Source organism: Vipera ursinii (assembly GCF_947247035.1).
Source record: "Vipera ursinii genome assembly, chromosome: 1".
Taxonomy (NCBI): Eukaryota; Metazoa; Chordata; class Lepidosauria; order Squamata; family Viperidae; genus Vipera; species Vipera ursinii.
The window spans coordinates 75,393,920-75,417,004 of record NC_139512.1 but is presented as its reverse complement, the minus strand read 5'-3'; the positions used below and the strand labels follow the sequence as shown (position 1 = coordinate 75,417,004).

The 23,085-nt window shown below is 39.9% G+C and overlaps 1 protein-coding gene across 4 annotated transcripts in view; it reads right to left on the bottom strand.

Annotated features, from left to right (window-relative positions):
- Positions 1-2,691: 2,691 nt before the first annotated feature.
- AMBRA1 (autophagy and beclin 1 regulator 1) overlaps positions 2,692-23,085 on the bottom strand; it is a 162,344-nt gene continuing 141,950 nt past the window's right edge. For all 4 annotated transcript variants that reach the window (XM_083374517.1, XM_083374519.1, XM_083374520.1 and 1 more), the window contains 3 exons: positions 20,965-21,057; positions 20,150-20,343; positions 2,692-4,472 (listed from right to left, as the gene is read on the bottom strand). In XM_083374517.1, coding sequence (XP_083230643.1) covers positions 3,997-4,472; positions 20,150-20,343; positions 20,965-21,057 — 763 coding nt within the window. In that variant the 3' untranslated portion in view covers positions 2,692-3,996. The remainder of the gene's footprint in view (positions 4,473-20,149; positions 20,344-20,964; positions 21,058-23,085) is intronic.

The window sequence follows — 23,085 nt, the reverse complement described above, 5'->3', positions numbered from 1 at the left end:
GCTTGAATTGGGCTGATTGAGTATAGATAAAGGCCTTATAAAATTACAGTACTACCCTGATTCTAGTTCTAGTTAAATTATGGTTCCATTATACTCTGCTTAAATAGCTAAGGAGGCTTTTGTCATCTATGTAATTCAAGCACTGCCAGGCATCAGATCATAGAACATTTCATTGGCATTAATGTACCACTCTTTCCATGTGGTATGTTTCCCAAAATTACAAAAATGTAATTTTTTTATGATTGTTATTCCACAATCACCTTGTTTTGTAATCCCCAGCAACAAACATGTAGTTGACGCATCCAGTATGGCCTGTATGAGCACCGCAAAACAAGTAAAAAATACAGTTCTCATATTCCTTCATCACTTCTGTTGCTAAGTTGAAGGCAGAGGTCCATGATTTGGGAATTTTCCTGGACTCACAGCAGCAAATAAAAGCCAAGACCAAGACAGCCTGATCCCAGCTTGGTCTGGTGCACCATTTATTGGTCTATTTGGACTGGGAAGCTTTTATGACATAGAGTGATGTACAGGCCTTCTACATGGATGTCCCCTTAGAGACTGCAGATAGTCCAGAATATGGAGGCCAGGCTGACAATATAGACCATTTCAACAGTATTGCGCTTGTGCTAAGGTCATGCTTAGGATTATGATTTCTGAATCTAATTGTGAGTGCTAGTTGCTTCTTTATGAAGTCCTCAATAGCTCAGATTCCACTTACCTTCAGGACTATCTTTCTCAACTAGATTCAATCCATCCAATGACTGCTTCCCAAGAGGAGATGCTTAGGAACCCCTCCATACAAGAGATTAGGATGGTAAGGAATTGTAGTCAATTTGTTTCTGTAGTGATAATCACATTCTGGAACAGCTGAGCTTAAATATGCCTTGGTTTTGTTTTTGGTTTTTTTGGAGTTTTTTGCAATAAGTTTTATTCTAAGAAGCAATTGGTAGCAGTGTTCCAATTGCTCAGGGGCTGCCACCAAGAAGAGGGAGTCAAGCTATTCTCCAAAGCGCCTGAAGGCAGGACAAGAAGCAACGGATGGAAACTAATCAAGGACAGAAGCAACCTAGAACTAAGGAGAATCTTCCTGACAGTTAGAACAATTAACCAGTGGAACAACCTGCCTCCAGAAGTGGTGAATGCTCCAACAGTGGAAGTTTTTAAGAAGCGACTGGACAGCCATTTGTCTGAAATGGTATAGGTCAGGGGTGTCAAACTCAATTTCATTGAGGGCCGCATCAGCATTGCGGTTGCCCTCAAGGGGCCGGGTGGGCGTGGCCTACTGGGTGGGTGTGGCTAGAGTGCGTATGGCCTACTGGATGGGCGTGGCCAGCTCTACATCGTTCGCATCAAGGGTGCCTATGGGGGCCTGGGCAGGAGTGGGACAGATCTGAGGGTCTCTGGCAGAAGGAGGGTCTCTGGGCCAGGGCCAAGGCAGTGGGGGCCGTTCCTTTACTGTTTCCAGGATGGCTTCGCGGGCCGCATGAAACCACTTTGCGGGCCGGATCCGGCCCCTGTGTTTGACACGTCTGGTATAGGTTTTCCTGCCTGAGCAGGGGGTTGGACCAGATGACCTCCAACTATTATTATTATTATTATTATTATTATTATTATTATTATTATTATTATTATTATTATTATTATTATTATTATTTCTTCACTGTCTTTTGGGCCAGATACTGTTTTAATATTGTAGATGTAAAGTTTGAAGGATTGGACCAGAGGGTGTTTTAAGTTTGTTCCATTACTTTTCTTTCTTGAGCCATTTTGATCGAGTGTTAAGTGTATGTATAAACAAAACAAGTAATTATACCAGAAGAATATGGGAAAGATTATGATATAAACCTGAAATGCATGGCCTTCTCAGGCAACAGAAGGTAATTTGTAACTGGCAGCGACTTTCTGCAACATTTCTGGATGGTACGCTTGGAGAAAATCGGGTTTTTTAGCATCATGTTGCAAACTCTGTCTGTAACCTTCTCATTTTCTCTCGTAGAAAAAGATAACTCCTCCAGCCTAGTGAGCTGTTTGTGGATTCTGGGTTTAGTCTCTTCCGATGTAAACACGTTCTAAAACTAAAGAGAGGAATTCCATAATCAGGCTCCCGTAGCTCTCAAGTGCAAACCATCACAGGGCACTTTTTAGTGCTTCATTAAGCACTCTGATGAGGACTGGCAGCTAGCTGATTTGATTTAAAGTTTATTTCCATGCTGTGATTTAAGGCAACATTTACTTAATGTTCTCTAACAGACTTTTCTGACTGTGAGCGTAAGAGCTGCTTAACAATGGGCTTCGTTGTCACTTGCTCACGGTATTGATAACATGGTAACAGGCATATTGGGAGGAAAACCTCTTGCAGGTGCTGTGTAAGAATTTGTTAGATGCATGGGGGGGGGGGGGAGAGAATCATTTCGTTGAACTGTTTAACCAATTTTTTTTCTTTTTCTTTTCTTCCAGCAGCCAAGAGCTATAATTGTAGTAGTAGTAGTAGTAATAAGACCAGAAAAGTCAAATATTATGCAGCTAAACAGATGAAAACCTTTTCATGATTTTCTGAGTCTCTGGAACGAACAAGATTTCAGGGTAGGGGACTTCTGTGGAATAAACCAATCAAACAGAAAGACTCCCCCCACCCCACCCCCAAAACAGGCATTATATTTGATCAAGAAAAAAAGACAGGAGACCAAAGAAAGGGTCTGTCATATTTTAATGACGTTGATCTTTGGTGTTTCCCTCATTAGCACACACTCTCCCCCACCTTCCTGCTACAAGCTCACTGGGATGGAGAGTTACAAATGAAAAGGAAAATCACATTGTTGACTAGAAACAAAAAAAAGTATCAGAGCCTTGATTTCTCCACTAGAAACTACATGTACAAGGTCAAGGTTTCACATGCAACACCTTACATCACAGACACATAACTCACGCCCTGACATGGAGCTAACCCCTCTCTCCCACCCCGCATCTTACTCCTAACAGGGAAGTGCAACCTGGCCCTGGCACCATGATCCTGCCAAATTTCACCAGATTGAATTACAATATGCTACGATTGGCACAGCAAGGAGTTGCTAAGCCTTGGGCAATATCTGTGTAAGTGCCATCTTTTTTTTGGGGGGGGGAAAGAGAATGGTTCCCACCCTACCCACATGCTTTACAACTATAGGTTGCCCCCACCCACAGCAGCCCTTGTAAAAGTTCTGCTTGCATACAAATTAGATATTCTGAAAACAAAAGGCCCACACTCCTGAGAGGTTCCTGAGCATGAAAAAAAAATTGAGACACCCAAGCACTGCTCTCCTAGCTCCAGTTCTGAACTGGAAAGAAGAGTGGAACAGAGTCCTGGAAAACACTGCCCTGCCTTATCCAGCCTACATTCGTTCAAGCAATCCAAATGCTGAACTTCCGAAGAGCTTTCTAGTGCTTACTAGCAGTGTGGCATGGGATAAAGCTCTGGACTGGAACGTGGAGCCACTCTAATTGTAGAATCTAGGTGCAAATTTCCTCCACAGTAGCATTTAAAGTTATATACACAATTCAGTAAGATTGAAGGTCTCCAAAGGAAGAGACTCAACTCTCCCTAATCCAATTAGTTGGTAGGTCAAGAAGGGAAAGCACTTTTTTAAAAAAATAAAATTAAATTAAAAAAGAGTAGCATTAAAAGCACTGCAGGGTTAGGACAAAGCTTAATGAATTCCTGTAGCCAGTGAGCTGAGAAATTTACATAAGGCTCAGCTGAATATCAAGGTTTATTACAACTATTGTAGAAAATGTGCAGCAAAACAGATGTGGGAAGCTAAGACACAGAATAAAACCTCTTCCAAGAATTCTCCCATACAAGTTATGGATTCCCTCTATTATCCCACCCCTGCATATCAATGCCCACTGAATTTTCAGCATCTGGTCAGAGCCAAAATCCCCCTACTCCTTCAGTTCCTGGTCAGCTGTGAGGTACAAGTCTCTGCTTAGCAGTACAAGGATAGCACCAATTCATCTCTACCTGTTCCGAGACTCTCCATTGGTGCTCTCATTACTATAGAAATTGGTACTGTCAGGAAGATGATTATTATTGGTTAGATCACTATACTCGGCTGGTCCCTCAGTGTCCATTGAAGAGTGAGCCTGCTCTGATGGGCTTTGCCCATTGGCTTCTCCCTCAACCTCATTAGACGACGGGCTCAGGCCACGTTCTGTCACCTGCATGGACTCAGAAAAGGTCCGTCCCTCTAGCTCCGTTATCAGCTCCGGTGAAGTCGGTTGCGTCGAGCCTCCTTCTATCCCAGTGGATTCAGTACCAGTCTGAGAGCTGCGGTGGATCCGGTGACTCACAATTATGTTGTTGCCAAAACCACCCATGGATGCCATGGTAGTGCTTTGCTCTCGTTGGACGACAGCAGTCATGCCACCTTCAGCCATTAGCCTTTGGATCCTAATCAGGGCATCCTCTCCAGTTGCTCCGTAATCTGAACCACCTGGAAGAAAGAAAAGCTTTTTTTCTTTAAAAAACAACAACCACTTTGAAAAGTTTTATCTTTGTCCAAAAATTGGTCTTCAAAGCAGCTTATGACATTATTTAAACTCAACCTTTACACTAAGAACAAACCAGAAGGAAGAGACTCGAGGAATGAATCCTATTATAAGCTAAGGACAAAACTATATTTTTATTTCATCTCAGAAAAAAGAAATGTTTCGAACAAAAAAGTTATGATAAAGGACTGAAAATACAAACAAGTCAAGAAAACATGGTAGTTGTCAGAACCCATTCCTATTTCGTTTCTATCTATCCCCTCTGACCCAAAAGCATCACCTTTCCCTGAGTTCTGCCATACTCCCAAAGGGGGCGTGTGTGTGTGCCCGGGGGTTTATTGCCTCTGCTTCCTCCATCCGCTATAATGTAACCTTTTGCTTTTGTTTATTGCCTTTGCTTCCTCTGTCTGCTACAATGTAACCTTTTGCTTCCCTGCGTTATACCCCTCTCTGAACTTTTATCTCCCTAAACTGTCAGCTAGAACAAGGGAAGGAATAAAGAACGTAACCTGCGTGCCTGGTTTATTTCTACGATCCCAGAGGAAGGTGTGAAGAGCCGTCAACCATCACTGTGTGAGCTGGAAATGGACCAATGTTATCTCCCCTTTTCCCACGATGGACTGTTGGGGATTGGTCGTCCCACACTGGCCGGACGGACTATAGGGTGGGGTCTTACTTGGGGATTTCTTAACCTATCATTCTGCGTGGGAAATCTCAAGATCCTGTCTCTTATGCCTGCTATCAACTACTCTTAATAAAAAGTTCCTGTTGGAAGAAATTGCTTCCAAGAGTTCTGCTTTCTTAAGATGTGGGATTGAAGTGGGTCCTGATAGTACTAGCACTTCCCAAATCAATGTATATTGTCGAGAATCTGTTTACCATTCCAGAAAGCACAAGCACTTTTTTTTTACTTAATGTACACTGGGTGCTCATTTTTCTGCCCTCATTTACATCTGCCTTTAGGATGATGTTATTTTGTAAGGTTTTCACTTCTAAGAAATCAATTTTTTCCCCAGAAAGTTTCTACATTCTTCTATTGAAATTCATTCTAGTCTAGGCTGGAATGCAGCTGCAGATGGTAATAAGAGGTAGAGGACATGAAGAGGCTGACCAGAAGCAATACACTCCTGAAATCAGCTTAAAATAGCAGTGCTGCAAAATGAGAGGATGGCAGAGAAGGAGAAGACATCAGAGGCTCAGCAAGGCCTAATATGTCCTCTTCTGTATGGCCCCTGGACTTCTGATAGTATTATCAAATGAACTGGAATCAGAATTGGGCTGGAAGGGACCCTGGGGGTCTTCTAGCCCAGCCCCCTGCTCAAGCAGGAGATCTTATACCATTTCAGACAAGCAACTGTCCAGTCTCTTCTTAAAAACCTCCAGTAATGAAACACCCACAATTTCTGGAGGCAAGCTGTTCCACTGGTTAATTGTCCTCCCTGTTAGGAAGTTTCTCCTTAATTCCAGGTTGCTTCTCTCCTTGATTAGTTTCCATCCACTGTTTCTTCTCCTGCCCTCTGGTGCTTTGGAAAATAAGTTGACCCCCTTTTTTGGCAGCCTCTCAAATACTGGAACACTGCTATCATGTCTCTCTAGTCTAGACATGTCAAACTCGTGACATCACGTGACGTTGTGCCCTGCCCTAGTCCTTCTTTTCTTTAGACTAGCCCAGGGGTAGGCAACTTTGGCTCTTTTATGACTCATGGACTTCAACTCCCAGAATTCCTGAGCCAGTTGGCTCAGGAATTCTGGGAGTTGAAGTCCATGAGTCATAAAAGAGCCAAGGTTGCCTACCCCTGGACTAGCCAAACCCAAATCCTTCAACCATTCTTCATATGCTTTAGTCTCCAGGCCAGGACACTGAGAGTAACCCTGATGTCTCCTCAATATTTACCAAGAGACCAAGTCAACAGATTTTTGGGTTCTGGCTGCTGTTACTGAACATCAGATTGGTGAAATTTAACAAATCTGCCCCACCGCCCTCTCTGCTTGAGCTGCAGAGGGTTCCATGGCTACATTTATAGTGGAGTCCTTGAGGATGGTGATTCTTGGGATCCCTAAGGCTTAATGGTCATTTAATCTGCCACCTAATGATACCCAATCTGGGACAGTTCAACAATTCATTGCTCCCATGGTCCTGTCCCAAATAATAGAAGACTCAACACATACATAGTGCTGAAAAAGTGATTTATGACCAACTGTTGCTCTTATGACTGTTGCAGCATCCCAGAGTCACACGATCAAAACTCAGGTGCTTGGCAACTGGTATATACTTATGATGGTTGCAGTGTCCTGGGGTCATGGGATCACCATTTGCAACCTTCCCAGGGGGATTTTGACAAGCAAAGTCAATGGGGCAATAGCCATTTTCATTTATGACTATGATTACCTGCTTAATGACCACAACAAAAATGGTTATAAAATCAGATGAAATTACAGAGGGTGGTGAGCACAGCACAAGCCAAGGCTCACTGCCTTGGAAGAGTGAGGAAAATTCTCAGGGATGACTCACACCCTGGACGGTACCTCTTTACTCTCCTACCATTGGGTAGGAGATATAGGAGTATAGCCAGCCGTACCAACAGGCTGAAGAACAGCTTTTATCCATGGGCTGTTAGGCTCTTGAACGGGAAATAATTTTATAAACTTTATGTATGATTGACTTGCAAGGCCGGTCTGTTGTGCAAGTAGCTCACATGGTGTAATAAGATGGAGGGTTTTGTTGTCACTGTGAGTTGGGGGTGGGGGCACGAAGGGAGGCTCAGCCAATCTCAATGTATACATGGTTGTACTTTGACAATAAAGGTTCATTCACCTAATGACGGCATTGCTTTAGTCACAGAAATTCCAATTGTGGTCGTAAAATTGAAGACTACTTGTAATAAATTTAATGAAACAAATAAATACATAAAATATGTGGGAGTTAAAATAATTAAAGTGAAAGACAAAAAATGCTCACAGACTGTTCCATTGCATACTATGATTAAGGACTAAGAGTTTGACCTCATTAAAGTATTTTATATATCCATTCTGCACTGTTGGAACTCATCACAGTTTCCTTGTTCTTGTACTCTCTGAGTTTTCAAGAATGGAGCAAGAATTAGGTGAATCTGGAGAGGTGAACCTATCACCCTGAAGAACTACTTCTTGCAAGAGGACAAAATAAAAAAAACATAGTATTTCAGTGTTTCTCAACCTGGTAAGATACGTGGACTTTTGTTTTCCTTGTCAATGTTGAAAAAACAGCAATGATTGCCAGCTCATTTGGAAAGTAGGTCAAGTGTCACACAAGTAAAGCTGCCATCTAGTAAGAAAGGTCAGCCCATAAATGAACTGTTCTTGTTTCCCTTCTCTTAAAGTGGATATATATGAGTTATGTTCACTCATTTAATTTTGGCTTTTTACTTGTTTAATCTGTTTAGTCTAGAGAGCCGTGGTGGTGCAGTGGTTAGAATGCAGTATTGCAGGCTAATTAGGCTGACTGCCAGCAGTTTGATTCTCACCACCTCAAAGCCTACTCAGCCTTCCATCATTCTGAGGTTGGTAAAATGAGGACCCAGATTGTTGGGGGCAATATGCTGACTCTCTAAACCTGTTAGGTAAGGCTGTAAATTACTATGGGGTGGTATATACCATATTTTTCCATCTATAAGACGCACCCTTGTATAATACACCCCCCCCAATTACTGGTACTTCTCGGTACCATCACACAAGGGAGACAACTTCCTCCAATCAGATGGCACTCTGCGGGCTTAGTCCCACCCGCCCTGTCGGCCATCAATCACTGTACTGAGGCGGCTTCCCGTAGCCTCTTGCAGCTTCAGCCCGAGCTGCGCCGGTGAAAAACGAGTCATAGAAGGTCAGGGATATCCTCCTGCATCAGGTGGCAGGCAGCAGCATGTAAAGAACCCACACAGGCATGCCCTGGGCTGCAGAGGTTACCATTATTTTTTCGTGTATAAGATGCTGCACTTGTATAAGATGCACCTGATTTTTGAACAGGGTGTTTGCAGGAAAAAAATTAGCGTCTTATACATGGAAAAATACGGTAAGTCTAAGTGCTATTTCTATTAACATACTACTACCTAACACTGTTCCTTTTTCTCCAGTGCTATTTCTAGGCTCTGAAAGAATCATGTGATATGGAAAGTCCAGCTCTCCAAGGGCAAAGCAGAGCTAGGAAAAGAACGGCTCATTCAAGCTGCTTTATGAAGAATGAGCAATTAGTGGTCTCGCAATTGTAAGCTGTGGAAGAAAATATCTTTATTCAATGGAACGTGCTGAATTGTTCCACAGAGGATGTAGCAACCGCCGGCCACCTGATCCTTATTAAAAATATAAATCTTCCTTCCAGACTTTGTTGAAGCATCAGGTCTCATTACAAAAGAGGAGGAGGAAGTGGCATTAGCTCATCTACAATGCAGAGTTCTGAAGCAGTTTTTTGGGGGTTATGTCTGTATAGGAAAACGTACCTTGCACCTTTAAATGCTGCCTAGTGATTCCTCAACCACTCAGAATCCTAAACAAGCTACATGAAAATGCTCTTTAAAAAAAAAACTTTGAATACTTTTTTAAATCACAATTTTGCCCTGAAATAAACATTAAAAAAGCAACACTAACTCTGAAATGTGAGAATAACCTGTAAGACTTTATAATATTAAATATTTTCAATTACTGAGGTTTTTGGAAGCCCACTTTCAATAATAAAAATTAAGGTTAGTGGTAGTGTAAACCTAAGCAGACAGACTTCAGAATTAAATATTGGCTTAGTGGCTTAGAGCCCTGTCTAAGTTCAGCTACAGGCCTAGCTAGTTCAGCACACTATGGGAAGTCACTAAGCAGAATATAATGAAATTTATGTCCTGCAAACTGCAGAAGGTCGATTTTAAGATGCTAATCAGTCATAATTGCTAACTAATGCTTTATTGACATCAGTTCTAAATGAGCATGTGCTGAGCTTGAAGCCTCCATTTAGGCAGTCCTTGAGAAGAACATGCTGATACTCTACTCATCTCCCCCACCAAGTTCTTTCATGCAAAACATCTGCTTTGCTTCTGTGGTAAGGGGAGAACTCCAGGGCTGGGGTTGTTGCCTAGTCACAGAAGCAGCAGGTGCTGTTTCCACAGCAGCAGGGCTGACTGCTCAGTAATTTATCATGTCAGGAGAGATCTGATTAATAAAGACTAGAAAATGCAAAAGAGCCCAAGTTAGTATTTCTATCAAGGGGCTGATCTTCAGCGTCACTGCTAGACCCACAGACGTTGTTTCCCCACCCTGTTGCTTTCATTTCTCCGTCAATTTCTCAGGGCTTCAGAAACGCATCTCTAAAACAGGCACATTACTATAGAAAAAGAAAGCAAGCAGTTTTGGCATATGATGCCAAATAAAGAATTTGGGGAGCTTAAAAATGAGTATATGTTTTATATCATAAGCTTATTTCAGCAAACACATCAACGATCTCCCAGATAATAATAATAATAATAAAAATTATACTTATAATAAAAATATTCTTATTTATTTGTACGAATGAGAAAGGATGTTGTGAATAATCCAAAGGGCATAACATTAGGGGATACTGGCTGTTTAACTGAAGTCATATGCTACAGATTCCAGAGTTACAGTATATCCGGCATTTCTGCAATCAAGGATCCTGGAGCAGATGCCCTTTTCTCATTGCATATCACAACTACCAGGGTTGGTAAAATATGTTAGGCAGATCCTAAAATTGTGAAACACTTAGTAAGTTCCACTATTCTCATAATATTAATTGAATATTAAATTTAACAAAAGTCAGAGAAGGCGAAACTTATAATTTCTGCTTTGCACGTTATGGGCTTCTAACGCATTCCCTCCCTTCTCAACGAGATACCTTTGTTCTGTGTATTTAGTTGCAACGCGTTTAGATATTAGCTGATTTGATGCAAACATATTCTCGGCTGGATGCAGTAGAATAAAAGAATGTCGTATCACAACAGCCTTGCTGCTTTATCATTAAATAAAGCTCAGTTTACTCTTACTAGCATCAGCACAAGAAGTGCAACTTTCTAATGGCATTTTTGTTATTTCAAATAAGCATCTGAACACGGCCAGGACTAACTACACTTTAAAAAAAAAAAACAGAGATGCAGACATTGAGAAAGGAAATTATAATGAAATTATAGCTTGGGAGGGAACCACGATTTGGCACCTATTTATTGAAGCGACATAAATGAGGAAGCAACTCCCATGTTTTTTTTACTATAATAATGAATTTAATCTAGACCCAAATATATAATAAACAAGTTACTGGGTATTCAGATTTTCTTCCAGTTTGGCTACATTTGTACTATGTACAGAGGCTTGAATACAGTTCATTATCCTGCGGGACTTCCGGTGGCGGCGCGGCGCCGAAGACAGCCTCCCCTGGCTGCCCGCGGCTCAGCTGTTTGTTTTTTCGCCCGAAACAGCGCCGATCAGCTGTTCGGGCGAAATTGAAGCCCCCTCCTCGGGAGAAGAGGAGGGGGTGAGGCCCCAGGTAGGGGTAGAGTTCTCCGAGGCCGCCTGAGCTTGTAGCTTGGGCGGCTGAAGGATCGAACTCCCCCGAAGCCTGGGTTGCTCCCAGCTGGCCGTCGTCTCTGCTCCGAACTTCCTGGAGCAGAGCCAGGCGTCTGCGAACCATCCCTGCCTGAAGAAAGGACTATGATTTAAAGGAGCAGGCAGAGCGGTACAAGAGGAAAAGGTGAAGAGGACTATTTTACTGTACTCTCGAACTTGTTGGACTTTTTAAACTTTAATTGAAAGTGCGTCATAATTGAGGATTAAAAGATGGCGGCTAAACCTCCCTCTAAAACTCTTCGGAGTGGAGGATCCTCGCCGGTGCAACAATCATCACTACAGGCATTGCACCCTCCTGAAGTGCTGACATCGAAGGATTTGCGAGATGCCCTGGATAAACATGCCCAGGTACTTTTGGAATCAATTAATCAATCAATTGCTGATAAATTTGCACAGATGGAGGAAAAATTGGAGAAATTTGAGGAAAGAATGGAAGAGAGGATGGAACAGAAGTACAGCGTGATGAAGGTAGACATTTTGACTTCAGTGCATAAAGTGGCGGAATGTGTGGAAGATTTAGATGAAAAAGTGGATGATTTGGCTCAAAGGAATGCTATACTAGAAGTAAAAGCGCGGGAGAATGAAATTGAAAGAGGCAAGTTGGAAAGAGAGTTAAGCCATGCTCAATATTACCAGATGCAGTTTGCTGTCAGAATCAGAGGCTTAAAAGAGAATGTTAAAGAAGATTTAAAGCAGCTGATCTCTGAGGCTCTCGAAGGGGTATTGAACCAGCCAGCATCTGAAATAAGAGCAGCTATGGATAAAGTGTTTCGGGTGAATTCATGGATTGCCAGACAGAGAAAGTTGCCTAGAGATGTGGTGGTTTATTTTGCAAAAAGAGAAATTAGAGATCAAGTTATACAAGCTGCCTACGATGCTAAGGTTGTGATTGCTGAACAAGAAGTCTTGGTTTTAAAAGAAATTCCTCCAAGGATTTTAAGGGGAAGAAAGGACTATACATTTCTTGTGCAAGAGCTTAAGCAAAGAGATATAAGGTTCAGATGGGAGATTCCAGATGGGCTGATGGTGATGTATGAAGATAAAAGGTATAGGCTGCTTACTGTGAAACAAGCACGTGATTTCTACAATAATGTCTTAAAAGCAACCCCATTAACGCTCCTGGAAGCTGGAAAGGGATCTGGAGAAGAAGAACAACAAGAGGAGGAAACAGAGGAAAATGGTGCTGGAGGAGATCAAGCTACAATCTCTTTGGATGATCCTAGAGAGCAAAGAGTGACGCGTGCTGCTTTAAAACGAGCTAAGAAAATAAAAGAACAAGATCAGCAAAAGTCTTCAGATTCTTCACAACGCATTCATAGCCAAGCTGTGGGAGGAGCACGGCCTAAAGTAACCAGTCCTATCAAAGCTGTGGTTCAAGAGCTTTTCGGGGATACACATGGCAACTAAATTTTTAACTTGGAATGTTAATGGACTAAACTCACCGCAGAAGAGGAAGAAAGTTTTTCAATATTTAAAACAATTCAAGATAGATGTTATATGTCTGCAAGAAACGCATATTAGAGTTTTGGATCAAAAGTATTTATTGAACTCGAGGCTGGGTACGCAATTTGTTGCTTCTGCAGAGAATAAGAAAAATGGAGTGGTTGTTTATGTTAAAAGTGCCTTAACAGCGGACCTAATTGAAGCAGATAAGCATGGAAGATATGTTATGATTGAGCTGTTGTTTGAAGGTAAAAAGACGCTTTTAGTTGGATTATATGCACCAAATCAACAACAAGCTGACTTTTTTAGTTTACTTCATACAAAGCTTACCCAGTTGGATTATAAATCCTTTATTTTTATGGGGGACTGGAATGGAGTTATGAATGTACAGTTGGATAAGGCTGGAGCCTTTAAGCGCATTCCAAGTCATGCTAGACTGCCTAAATCTTTTTTTGAAATGAAGGATGACCTGGAATTGCGAGATATTTGGCGTGAGAGACATTTGCAGGAGAAGGATTATACATTTTATTCTGATAGACACCAATCTTTTTCGAGGATTGATTTTATTTTGTTGACTAATGATTTTCTTTTGAGAACTAAAAAGGTGAAAATCTGCGCAAGAATTATCTCTGATCACAGTCCAGTGTGGTTGGAGATTGATAAGGAAAGAGGAGATAGACGCTCATGGCGCGTAAATGAGAATTTGTTTAGAAATCAGAGAAATGTGGAAGAATGCAAACAGCGGATGAAGGATTTTTTTGAGATGAATATGAATAAGGGTACCTCTATGGATATGGTTTGGGATGCTAGCAAGGCCTATATGAGAGGGGTGTTGATATATATGAATAATAGACATAGACGTGCAGTGGAAACTAGAAGGAAAGAACTGGAGAATGAAATAAAGGAAAAAGAAAAGGCTTTGATTTTGAACCCAGAGGAGGTGAAGATCAAGGAGGCTATTAGACTGTTAAGAGGACAATTTGATAAATTAATGGCTGATCAAGTGGCGACCAATCTGCGGTTTGCTAGGCATAATACTTTTTGCAATGCTAATAAACCAGGCAGATGGTTAGCTTATAGACTGAGGAAAAAACAAAGGGCATCTAATATAGATAAGATTGAGTATAAAGGAAGGGTTGTGTATCAACAGAAGCTTATTAAGGATGCCTTTGTGGATTTTTATTCGAAATTATATACTAAAGAGGACATTAATGCAAAAGATATTGATACGTATTTGGAGAAGGCTAGCATCCCGGTTCTTACGCAAGTACAAAAAGAGGGGATTAACCAACTGATTACAGAAGAAGAAATTTTTACAGCTATTAAGGAACTGAAGGTGGATAAAGCACCAGGCACTGATGGCTTGACTGCGGCCTACTATAAAAACTTGCAATTAGAGATGATAAAACCGTTAAAGGAACTGTTCCAGATAATCCAGAGGGGGGGAAAGGTGCCCCCGTCTTGGAGAACAGCTTTTATTTCTTTGATTCCGAAGGAAGACCAGGATGCTACTTTAGTTAAAAATTACAGACCGATATCGCTTTTAAATACAGATTATAAGATATTTGCTAAGGTTTTGGCTAATAGACTGATGAGGGTTCTGCAACAGGTGATTCATGGGGACCAAACGGGGTTTATTAGTGGAAGACAAATGAAAACTAATGTGAGACATATAGTTGATGTGTTAGAGTTTTTGGAAAGGCACAACCAGATCTCTGCTGCGCTAATCTTTCTAGATGCTGAAAAGGCTTTTGATCAATTGAACTGGCAATTTTTGTTGAAAGTTTTAGACAAAATGGATTTTGGGGAAAATTTCTTACAACCAATTAGGGCATTATACCAAAAACAAACTGCCCGAATTATAGTTAACAATAGTTTGACAACAGTATGTAATATTGAGAAGGGCACAAGGCAAGGATGTCCGCTATCGCCCTTGTTATTTGTGTTAACATTAGAGATATTATTGGTTAAGATTCGGAATTCGGAAAAAATTAAGGGGATACAAGTTGGAGATCAGGATTACAGATTGAGAGCATTTGCAGATGATCTGGTTGTTACAGTGACCCAGCCAGAGAACTCTGTTGTGGACCTGATGGAGATAATAACACAATATGGGAAGGTTTCTGGATTTAAAGTAAATATACAGAAAACTAAAATTTTGACTAGAAATATGACAGTTTCGCAGAAGGCTCTCCTAGAAGGATTAACTGGATTTGAGATTGTTAAAAGGGTTAAATATTTGGGGGTGATTTTGTCGCCCTCTAATACAAAGCTATATAAAAATAATTATGAAAAGTTATGGGGGAAAATTCAAAAAGAACTGGAGAGTTGGGAAAAATTGCAACTGTCTTTGTTGGGACGGATTGCAGCAGTGAAAATGAATGTCCTGCCCAAATTTTTATTCTTATTTCAAATGATACCGATTCTTAAGAAAGATTCTAACTTGGAGGAATGGCAGCGTGGTATCAATAAATTTGTGTGGGCAGGGAAAAAGCCACGAGTTAAACTTAAGATTATGCAGGATACTCGTGAGAGAGGTGGCCTTAAAATGCCTAATTTTAAATTATATTATGAAGCTGCTGCACTAGTAGGAATAAGTGATTGGATTAATTTGACACAATCGAGGTTATTAAATCTTGAGGGCCATGATTTGTTGTTTGGCTGGCATGCATATTTGTTTTATGATAAGAAGGTAGATACTGTGTTTAGGATGCATATTTTAAGACAGGCATTGCTGAGAGTCTGGAAGAAGTATAGACATAAGTTAAGCAGCAAGATACCATTGTGGGCAATCCCAAAACACGCAATAGAAAATATACATGCTGGTTTCAAACATGATGAGACTACGTATAAGGAAATTTTAAGTTTGGAAAGGAATATTTGGTGCTTGAAATCATATAGCTTCTTGCGAGAAGAGAAGGTTGTTCAGACTTGGTTTCAATATATTCAGTTACAGGCCAGGTGGAAAGAAGACCAAAAAAATGGATTTGCAATGACTGATGAAAATTTGATAAAGCAAATTAGAAATCAAGGACCAGCACATATTAAACGGATATATCTTGCATTGATAGAGATCGATTCAGAAACAGAGCTTGTTAAGGACTGTATGATAAAATGGGCCCAGAACATTCAGGAAGCTATTACAATGGACACGTGGGAAAAGATCTGGGTGAGGAATGTAAAATTCACTCAAGCTCAAAGTTTAAGAGAGAACTTTTACAAAATGTTTTATAGATGGCATCTAGATCCTAAAAAGCTTGCAAGTATGTATCCGAATTATCAGCCTAAATGTTGGAGGTGTGATGATGAAGAGGCAACATATTTTCACATATGGTGGACATGTAAAAAGGTCAAGGCTTTTTGGATAAAAGTCTGGTGGAATATGCAGAAGATTTTTAAACGGAGGATAAAGTTTTGTCCGCAATTTTTTTTGTTGGGAATAATTGTTGACGCTACAGTGGTGGACTCTAAGTTGATGTTGAATTTAGTTACGGCAGCAAGACTTTTGATAGGTCAATATTGGAAGAAAGAGGAACTGCCGACCATACAAGAGTGGATTTTAAAGGTTTCCGACTTGGCTGAGATGGCGAAGATTTCGGCCTATTTGAAAGATTACTCGCAAGAACATTATATTATGGAATGGAGAAAATGGATTGAGTTTATCCAGAATAAGTATAGGGTTAAGAAGTTTTATCTAGCATTTCAATAAGTCTTCTTTCGTTTTCTTTTTTCTTTTTCTATTCTGTCTTCTATATATATTTAATAATGCTAAGTTTTGTTTGATCCTATATAAGTTAGAGAGTGATGGATTTTAGAATTTATAGTTGTTAGTATATGGTTGTTTATGATTGCTTTTTTATATATATATACCTTGTATTTAGCTCTGGGAAGTCCGGGGGGGGGAGGGGGGTTGGGGGGAGGTGGGGGGGGGAGGAGGGAGGGGGGGGAAGGGGGGAGGTAGGGAGGGGAAGAGGGAGGGGGAAGGGGGTTTTTTAAAGGAAAACTGTACCTTTAAAACTTTTCAATAAAAAAAACAGTTCATTATCCTGCCTTTATTATCTTTTTATAGATACATACCAATTTTTCCTTCCTCTATTTTCCCCATAACAATAATCCCATGAGGTGAATTGGGCTGGGATAATAAGGGTAAACTGAGCTTTATTTAATGATAAAGCAGCAAGGTTATTGTGATACGACATTCTTTTATTCTATTGCATCCAGCTGAGATGGCTCATAGTCACCCAGCAGAATTTTCATGCCTAAAATGGGGCTAGAACTCGCAGCCTCCTGCTTTCTAGCCTGGTGACAAATCTGGGAAGTATTCTCATGAAACCATTTTGGAATAGCAGAAGCCAGACAGGCAAGTGGAATCTGCATGATTCCACTTAGTGGAATATTTCATCTTAGTATAAGGTGATATACTAACCAATAATGATGGAACATAGATGTTTTTTCACAATTAGAGTTTGGCCCAGACTCTGGCCACAACAAAAACTACAGACATTAAAATAGCAAGGTGGTACTATGTCTTTTCTTTTTAATACTGGCATATTTAGTATTGTTGTTCAAAAGTAAATAGGGTTATTCTAAGAAGGCTTCACTATTCTGCTAATGAAATCATATTTCTGTGTTAGTGACCTGAGAGTTTGGCTAGGACTGATAACGATTAATGGATATGTTTCCAACAAATCTCAGTATTTTGCATTGCATTTATTTAAATGTACCAAGAAATAAGTGCTTCTATCTCTTTTCATTAGAAGGTAAAGTTCAGCTTGATTGCATCTTATATTTTTCAACAGCAAAAGATTTCTGAGCCTAACATTTATTTATGTGATTTTCAGATTTTTTTTTAGACTGAAACTTATTTTCCTTTGACTGATGCAATCTTCACAAACAATAATATACAAAAAGCAGCAATGATGAGACTAAAAGGAACTAGAGGGATTCACTGTTAGTAAGTTTATTAACATTATCATTTCAAAAATTCAATGATTTTCAGAAAGGTAATTTTTACACAGCCTGCAAAGATGAAGGATAGACTATATTTAAAAAGGTAAAGGTTCCCCCGCACATGCGTGCTAGTCGTTTCCGACTCTAGGGGCCGGTGCTCATCTCCGTTTCAAAGCCGAAGAGCCAGCGCTTGTCCGAGGACGTCTCCGTGGTCATGTGGCCGGCATGGTTAGATGCCAAAGGCGCATGGAACGCTGTTACCTTCCCACTGTAGTGGTCCCTATTTTTCTACTTGCATTTTTACGTGCTTTCGAACTGCTAGGTTGGCAAAAGCTGGGACGAGTAACAGGCGCTCACTCTGTTACGCGGCACTCGGGATTCGACCCGCCAAACTGCCGACCTTCTGATCGACAAGCTCAGCGTCCTAACCCACTGCGTCCCTAGACTATATTTACTAACAGACAAAAGTTTGGGGAGATTTACTGAGGATTATTTTCAGATTTTTCCATATGACACACATTCTTTGGTCCATTGTAACAAAGCAGAAAACACCATTTTCAATAAAGAGCTTGATCAGGGCTACTGATACTACTCAGTTTTATAATTATTTGTACCATGAAATACTAATTAATTCACAAACTTTGCTGGGGAAATACTAAAAAGTGTTGTTTCTGCTTATTTTCAACATTCCAGAATTTCAAAATCTTCATACAGTATTTGTAGAAGAATTGGGATATCAACTTAACTTCAACTATATTACTGAATCCATAGAAAATGCTGTTTCCCTATAATAGTAATGGTTAAGCCTAACTTTATAACCTGTCTTGCCTTGTAACTGACCTGATTTGCTGAATTTCTGGTGAAAAAGTCAGTGGTAAAAAAAGTGCTTTTCTCTAGTTTTTTTTAGAACAAGTTAGAAAAAAGTCCATCTCAGTTAGAACTCACATCTTGTTTTCCTACACTAGGTAGAATCACATTAAGAGGAAAAAACAATTTAACGTGAGCAGTTTTCCATACTTTGTAAACCCTAGATGCTAGTTGAGATTGCTCAGAATTCAGGAACCCAAATTCTTAACTCCTTTTAGGTTAATAAATTTAGATGAAAAGTAAAGCCCATTTCCTAACAGTAAGTTGAGCCTGGTTAAAGGAATTACCAACATTCAGGTCTTAAGATTTTAATTGCTTTAAATCCTCTATACGAGCTTTGTCAGTTTTAACCCTCCTGTCTTACTTAGAAGCAAACCTTGGAAAGGTAGATTGGAGACAAGAAAAGCATGGTGCTAATTCCTCAGTATTGTGGCCAACTAAAATGCAGCTTGTTTTCCAAATTCCCAGTTCTACATTTTGATACACTTTCTACTTATATATTTATTATGCAGTTTCCCAGTGTGTGCTCATTTGCAAATATTTTCTGTATCCATTATTTACTTTTATACATTCTAGATATATAAACACTAATATATATTGTGCTAATACGTTACAGTAGGTCACTGTAATCCAATGGATATACAGTATTGCAAACTAAGTATAACTGATAATAATCTTAATTTTTTTTCATATGCTCAGCATGACTCATTTTAAGAACAGATAGCAGATCATAGTTTCCTAAAGAAACTTCCTTTAAGTATCCTCCTTCCATCATTTGTTTTCCTCCTTGTTTAATTATCAGATTTTCTTCTTTTAAAATTATCTTAACTATGAGTAAAAATTGGTGCATTTGACACATGAGGCTGGCTACTGGGATTTAAAATGATTTACATGTATAACAGTACATCATCAGTATTTTGTTTTTGTAAATAACCACATTTTATCACCACACCCAACTCTAGCAAACTTAAGTTTAATACAAGTAATTAAATCAAGCCACTTTCTTGGCTTCTATATATTATACAAAGCTCAACTGTTTTCCTATGCGACAGTTATATTAATTATAATTACAGCAAGGACATAATGTTAAATTGGCTGTTTACCTTTGAACTCAATGGAACAACTAAAGGTCATTATTTAAATTCAGGTTATTTTGTTATTTTGGAAACTAACAGTAGAATGACTGACCTGGGCATAAGTCAGAACATCTGCTAATAAAAATAAAAAAACAGCAGCAGGGAAAAAAGTTGAATGAAGCCATGTATAAACAATACACTGCTGTTGATCAATATTTGTCTTCCATTTCTATCAAGTCAAGCCCCCAGTATTGGTTAATTTATCCAGTCTATAGTATTTAAGATCACTTTTGTATGAGTTAAATTTATTTAACCATCGCAAGAGCATACTTCACATAGAGGCGGGGTTTTTTTCTTTACTAGATTCTTTTGTTTTTAATTTTTTTTTCACACTTGAGAAGCAGCAATAATCCACCGGTGTTAGGAAAAAAAATATATTTTAGAAGCAAACTTACATCTCAGGATACACAAGAGATATAAAGGGCAATAGCAGAACAAACAACATCCTTTTATTTTCTAAAAATGGAAGAAACGAACAAGCACACGTATAGCTAAAGTTATTAACTGAAGATGATGCAACTGCTGTGTTTAGGCTCATTCTGTTTGTAAAAATACAATGTCCCTGGTTTTCTTAAGTAACGTCCAGAATAATACATATTTGGTCCTGTCAATATTTCCCCAGTATCTCTTACCTTCGGTAACCCCTGAACTAAGGCTTCCTGGTTCCTGAACTTCTCTCTCAGTTTGCGTTTCTGCATTCTGTAGCTGAGGGGCCAGAGTCTGTGTGCCCTGCGAAGTCACAGAGGTGGTTGGGTTCCGTGGCTGCAGGCCAATGGCATTCATTAAGCCCAAATCCCGGTCTGTCCTCCAGGTGGCTCTGCTGGTTCTGAAGAGATGCACAATAGAATATATTTAGGAACTAAAGAGCAAATACAGAAATGCCTGTATGCCCCTGAAACACCCAGTCATTCCTTATGGTTTCAACAGGCATCCATTAAGAATTTTAATGAAAAAATGATCTAGAAGGTAGTCAAAATTTGACAAGTTGGTTGGCTTATTTATATTATGTTTTCACATCTGATTTTGACTAAGGTGACAATCCTGGTCCTACAGTTAGAAACAGTGTTGGATTCCCATAATTGTTTTAAGGTTGGAACTAGACCGTTACTTTTGTAGTACTTTTCTAAGGTGTTCAGTTCCCGTAAGCTTAATGTTTCCAACTGACTTAGGAAGGTCCGGTATTAACAGCTGGAAGGACTGTGGTTGACAGATTTATCTGAACATTTCACTTTGCATTAGTGAGATAACCAAGTATAAGTAGTGATATTATGCCATCTGGAGTAGAATCCAAGTGCCATGGGGGAAAATTAGTTTTAAAATTTTAGAGCTGCCATCATAATAACACACAAGGGTAAGCAATACAATTACATCCAGACCCTGACGACAACAACAATACACATATTTCTATGTATGACTGGTTGCCTCCACACACATTCTCCAGACTCACCCCGGGCGTTCAGTGCTTCTGCTGCTGGAATGCACTGTGAGGACAGTTTCATTCAGCTGGTCCCAGTAGTATTCTACACCAGAGTTTAACGCCCTGCCATCCAAAAGCAATAAGTCAAGAGATAAGTGAAACCTGCCTGGTCCATATTAATAAGATTATAATTCCCAAATTTCACTTTTCAAAATAACATTCAAAATCTGCAACGGGTAATATCAATTGTTGCTGTGGAAACATTACAAGGATTTCATTTTCTGTCCAGTCTTAAGATATAAACTAAAAAGCCCGCAATCCCTAAAGAATCCAATCTGAAATGTAAATTTAATTCTAAAATTGTTACAGGTGCTTTGCACTGTACTAAATCTTGATATATACATAGGTATGACTTTTTCTTACCTTCAATTTAAAGTATTTCTAGTGTATACCAAACTTTAAAAGATACAAGAACTTTATTTCACAAATATAGCACTGAATATATATTCTTGACAGTAGCCAATATAAACATAGGCTATTTTTATGACCTAGCCCAGTGGTTCTCTATCTGTGATCCATGGACCTCTGGAGGGATGCGATGTTGTCACAGAGGGTCCGTGAAGACCTAATGCAGTCTAATGCTTTCAATCTTGAGTTAAGTCTTGGTGGTCTGTGGTGATTATTCATGGCCACAAAAGATATTTAAAGGGGGTCCATGGTGAAGAAAAGGCTGAGAACTACTGACCTAGCCAGGGGGCCCCAACCCACGGGGCACAGCCCACTACCAGGACTTGGCCCATTCGGAAGTGGGCCACATGAGTGCAAAACAGCTCCACTTTGCGAGCACCCGCTTGCGCTCTCATGTGAAGCTCCATTTGTGTGAGCGGCAGGCTCCCATGCCTGCCATTTGCACAAATGAAGCTGCACATGCTTGTGCATGCACCTACCACTCACAAAGAACAATTCCCTCCCCCCCAGAGCATTGAAAAGGGGTTGTGGATGGGTATTCCAGCATGACAATGACCCAAAATACACGGCCAAGGCAACAAAGGAGTGGCTCAAGAACAAGCACATTAAGGTTCTGGAGTGGCCTAGTCAGTCTCCAGACCTTAATCCCATAGAAAATCTGTGGAAGGAGCTGAAGGTTCGAGCTACCAGACGTCAGCCTCAAAACCTTAATGACTTGGAGAGGATCTGCAAAGAGCAGTGGGACAAAATCACTCCTGAGATGTGTGCAAATCTGGTGGCCAACTACAAGGAACGTCTGACCTCTGTGACTGCCAAGAAGGGTTTTGCTACCAAGTACTAAGTCATGTTTTGCAAAGGGGTCAAATACTTATTTCACTCATTAAAATGCAAATCAATTTATAACTTTTTTGAAATGCGTTTTTCTGGATTTTTTGTTGTTATTCTGTCTCTCACTGTTAAAATAAACATACCATTAAAATTGCAGACTGATCATTTCTTTGTCAGTGGGCAAACGTACAAAATCAGCAGGGGATCAAATATTTTTCCCCTCACTGTATATGTGTGTATGTGTACACACACACACACACACGGATAGATAGATAGATAGATAGATAGATAGATAGATAGATAGATAGATAGATAGATAGATATGTATGGAGAGAGAGACAGAGACAGAGATATGTATGGAGATAGATAACACACACACACACACATACACACACATATCAATCACTGTCCATTTTGAACACATAGCGGAAAGAGGAAACCTGAGAGTTCACAAGTTGATGCTATATGGAACAAAACTGTGGCTGAATTTGGATGTTTTGGATGTTCTGCTTTGGATACCCCGAAGCCTCCTCCCAGAAGGTAACAAGGAAAACAGGTTGTGAAGAGGATGTGTAGCATACTTTCATAACTCTGAACATCTATTTGATGTCAACAAAACATACGCAACACAGAATATACGAACTTCAAAGATTATGGCATTTCATATTAATGGGATAGATATTTCAGTACCTAAGCCTAAATTTTGTGTGTCCTGGTCTCAAACTGAAAGCATCCAAGTTGACCTTTCCCCAAATAACTACTATTTTTCCTTCTATTGTCCCCACAACAACAATTCTGTGAGGTGAGTTGGACTGAGAGTGTATGACTGGCCCAAAGTTACTCAGCTGGCTTTCA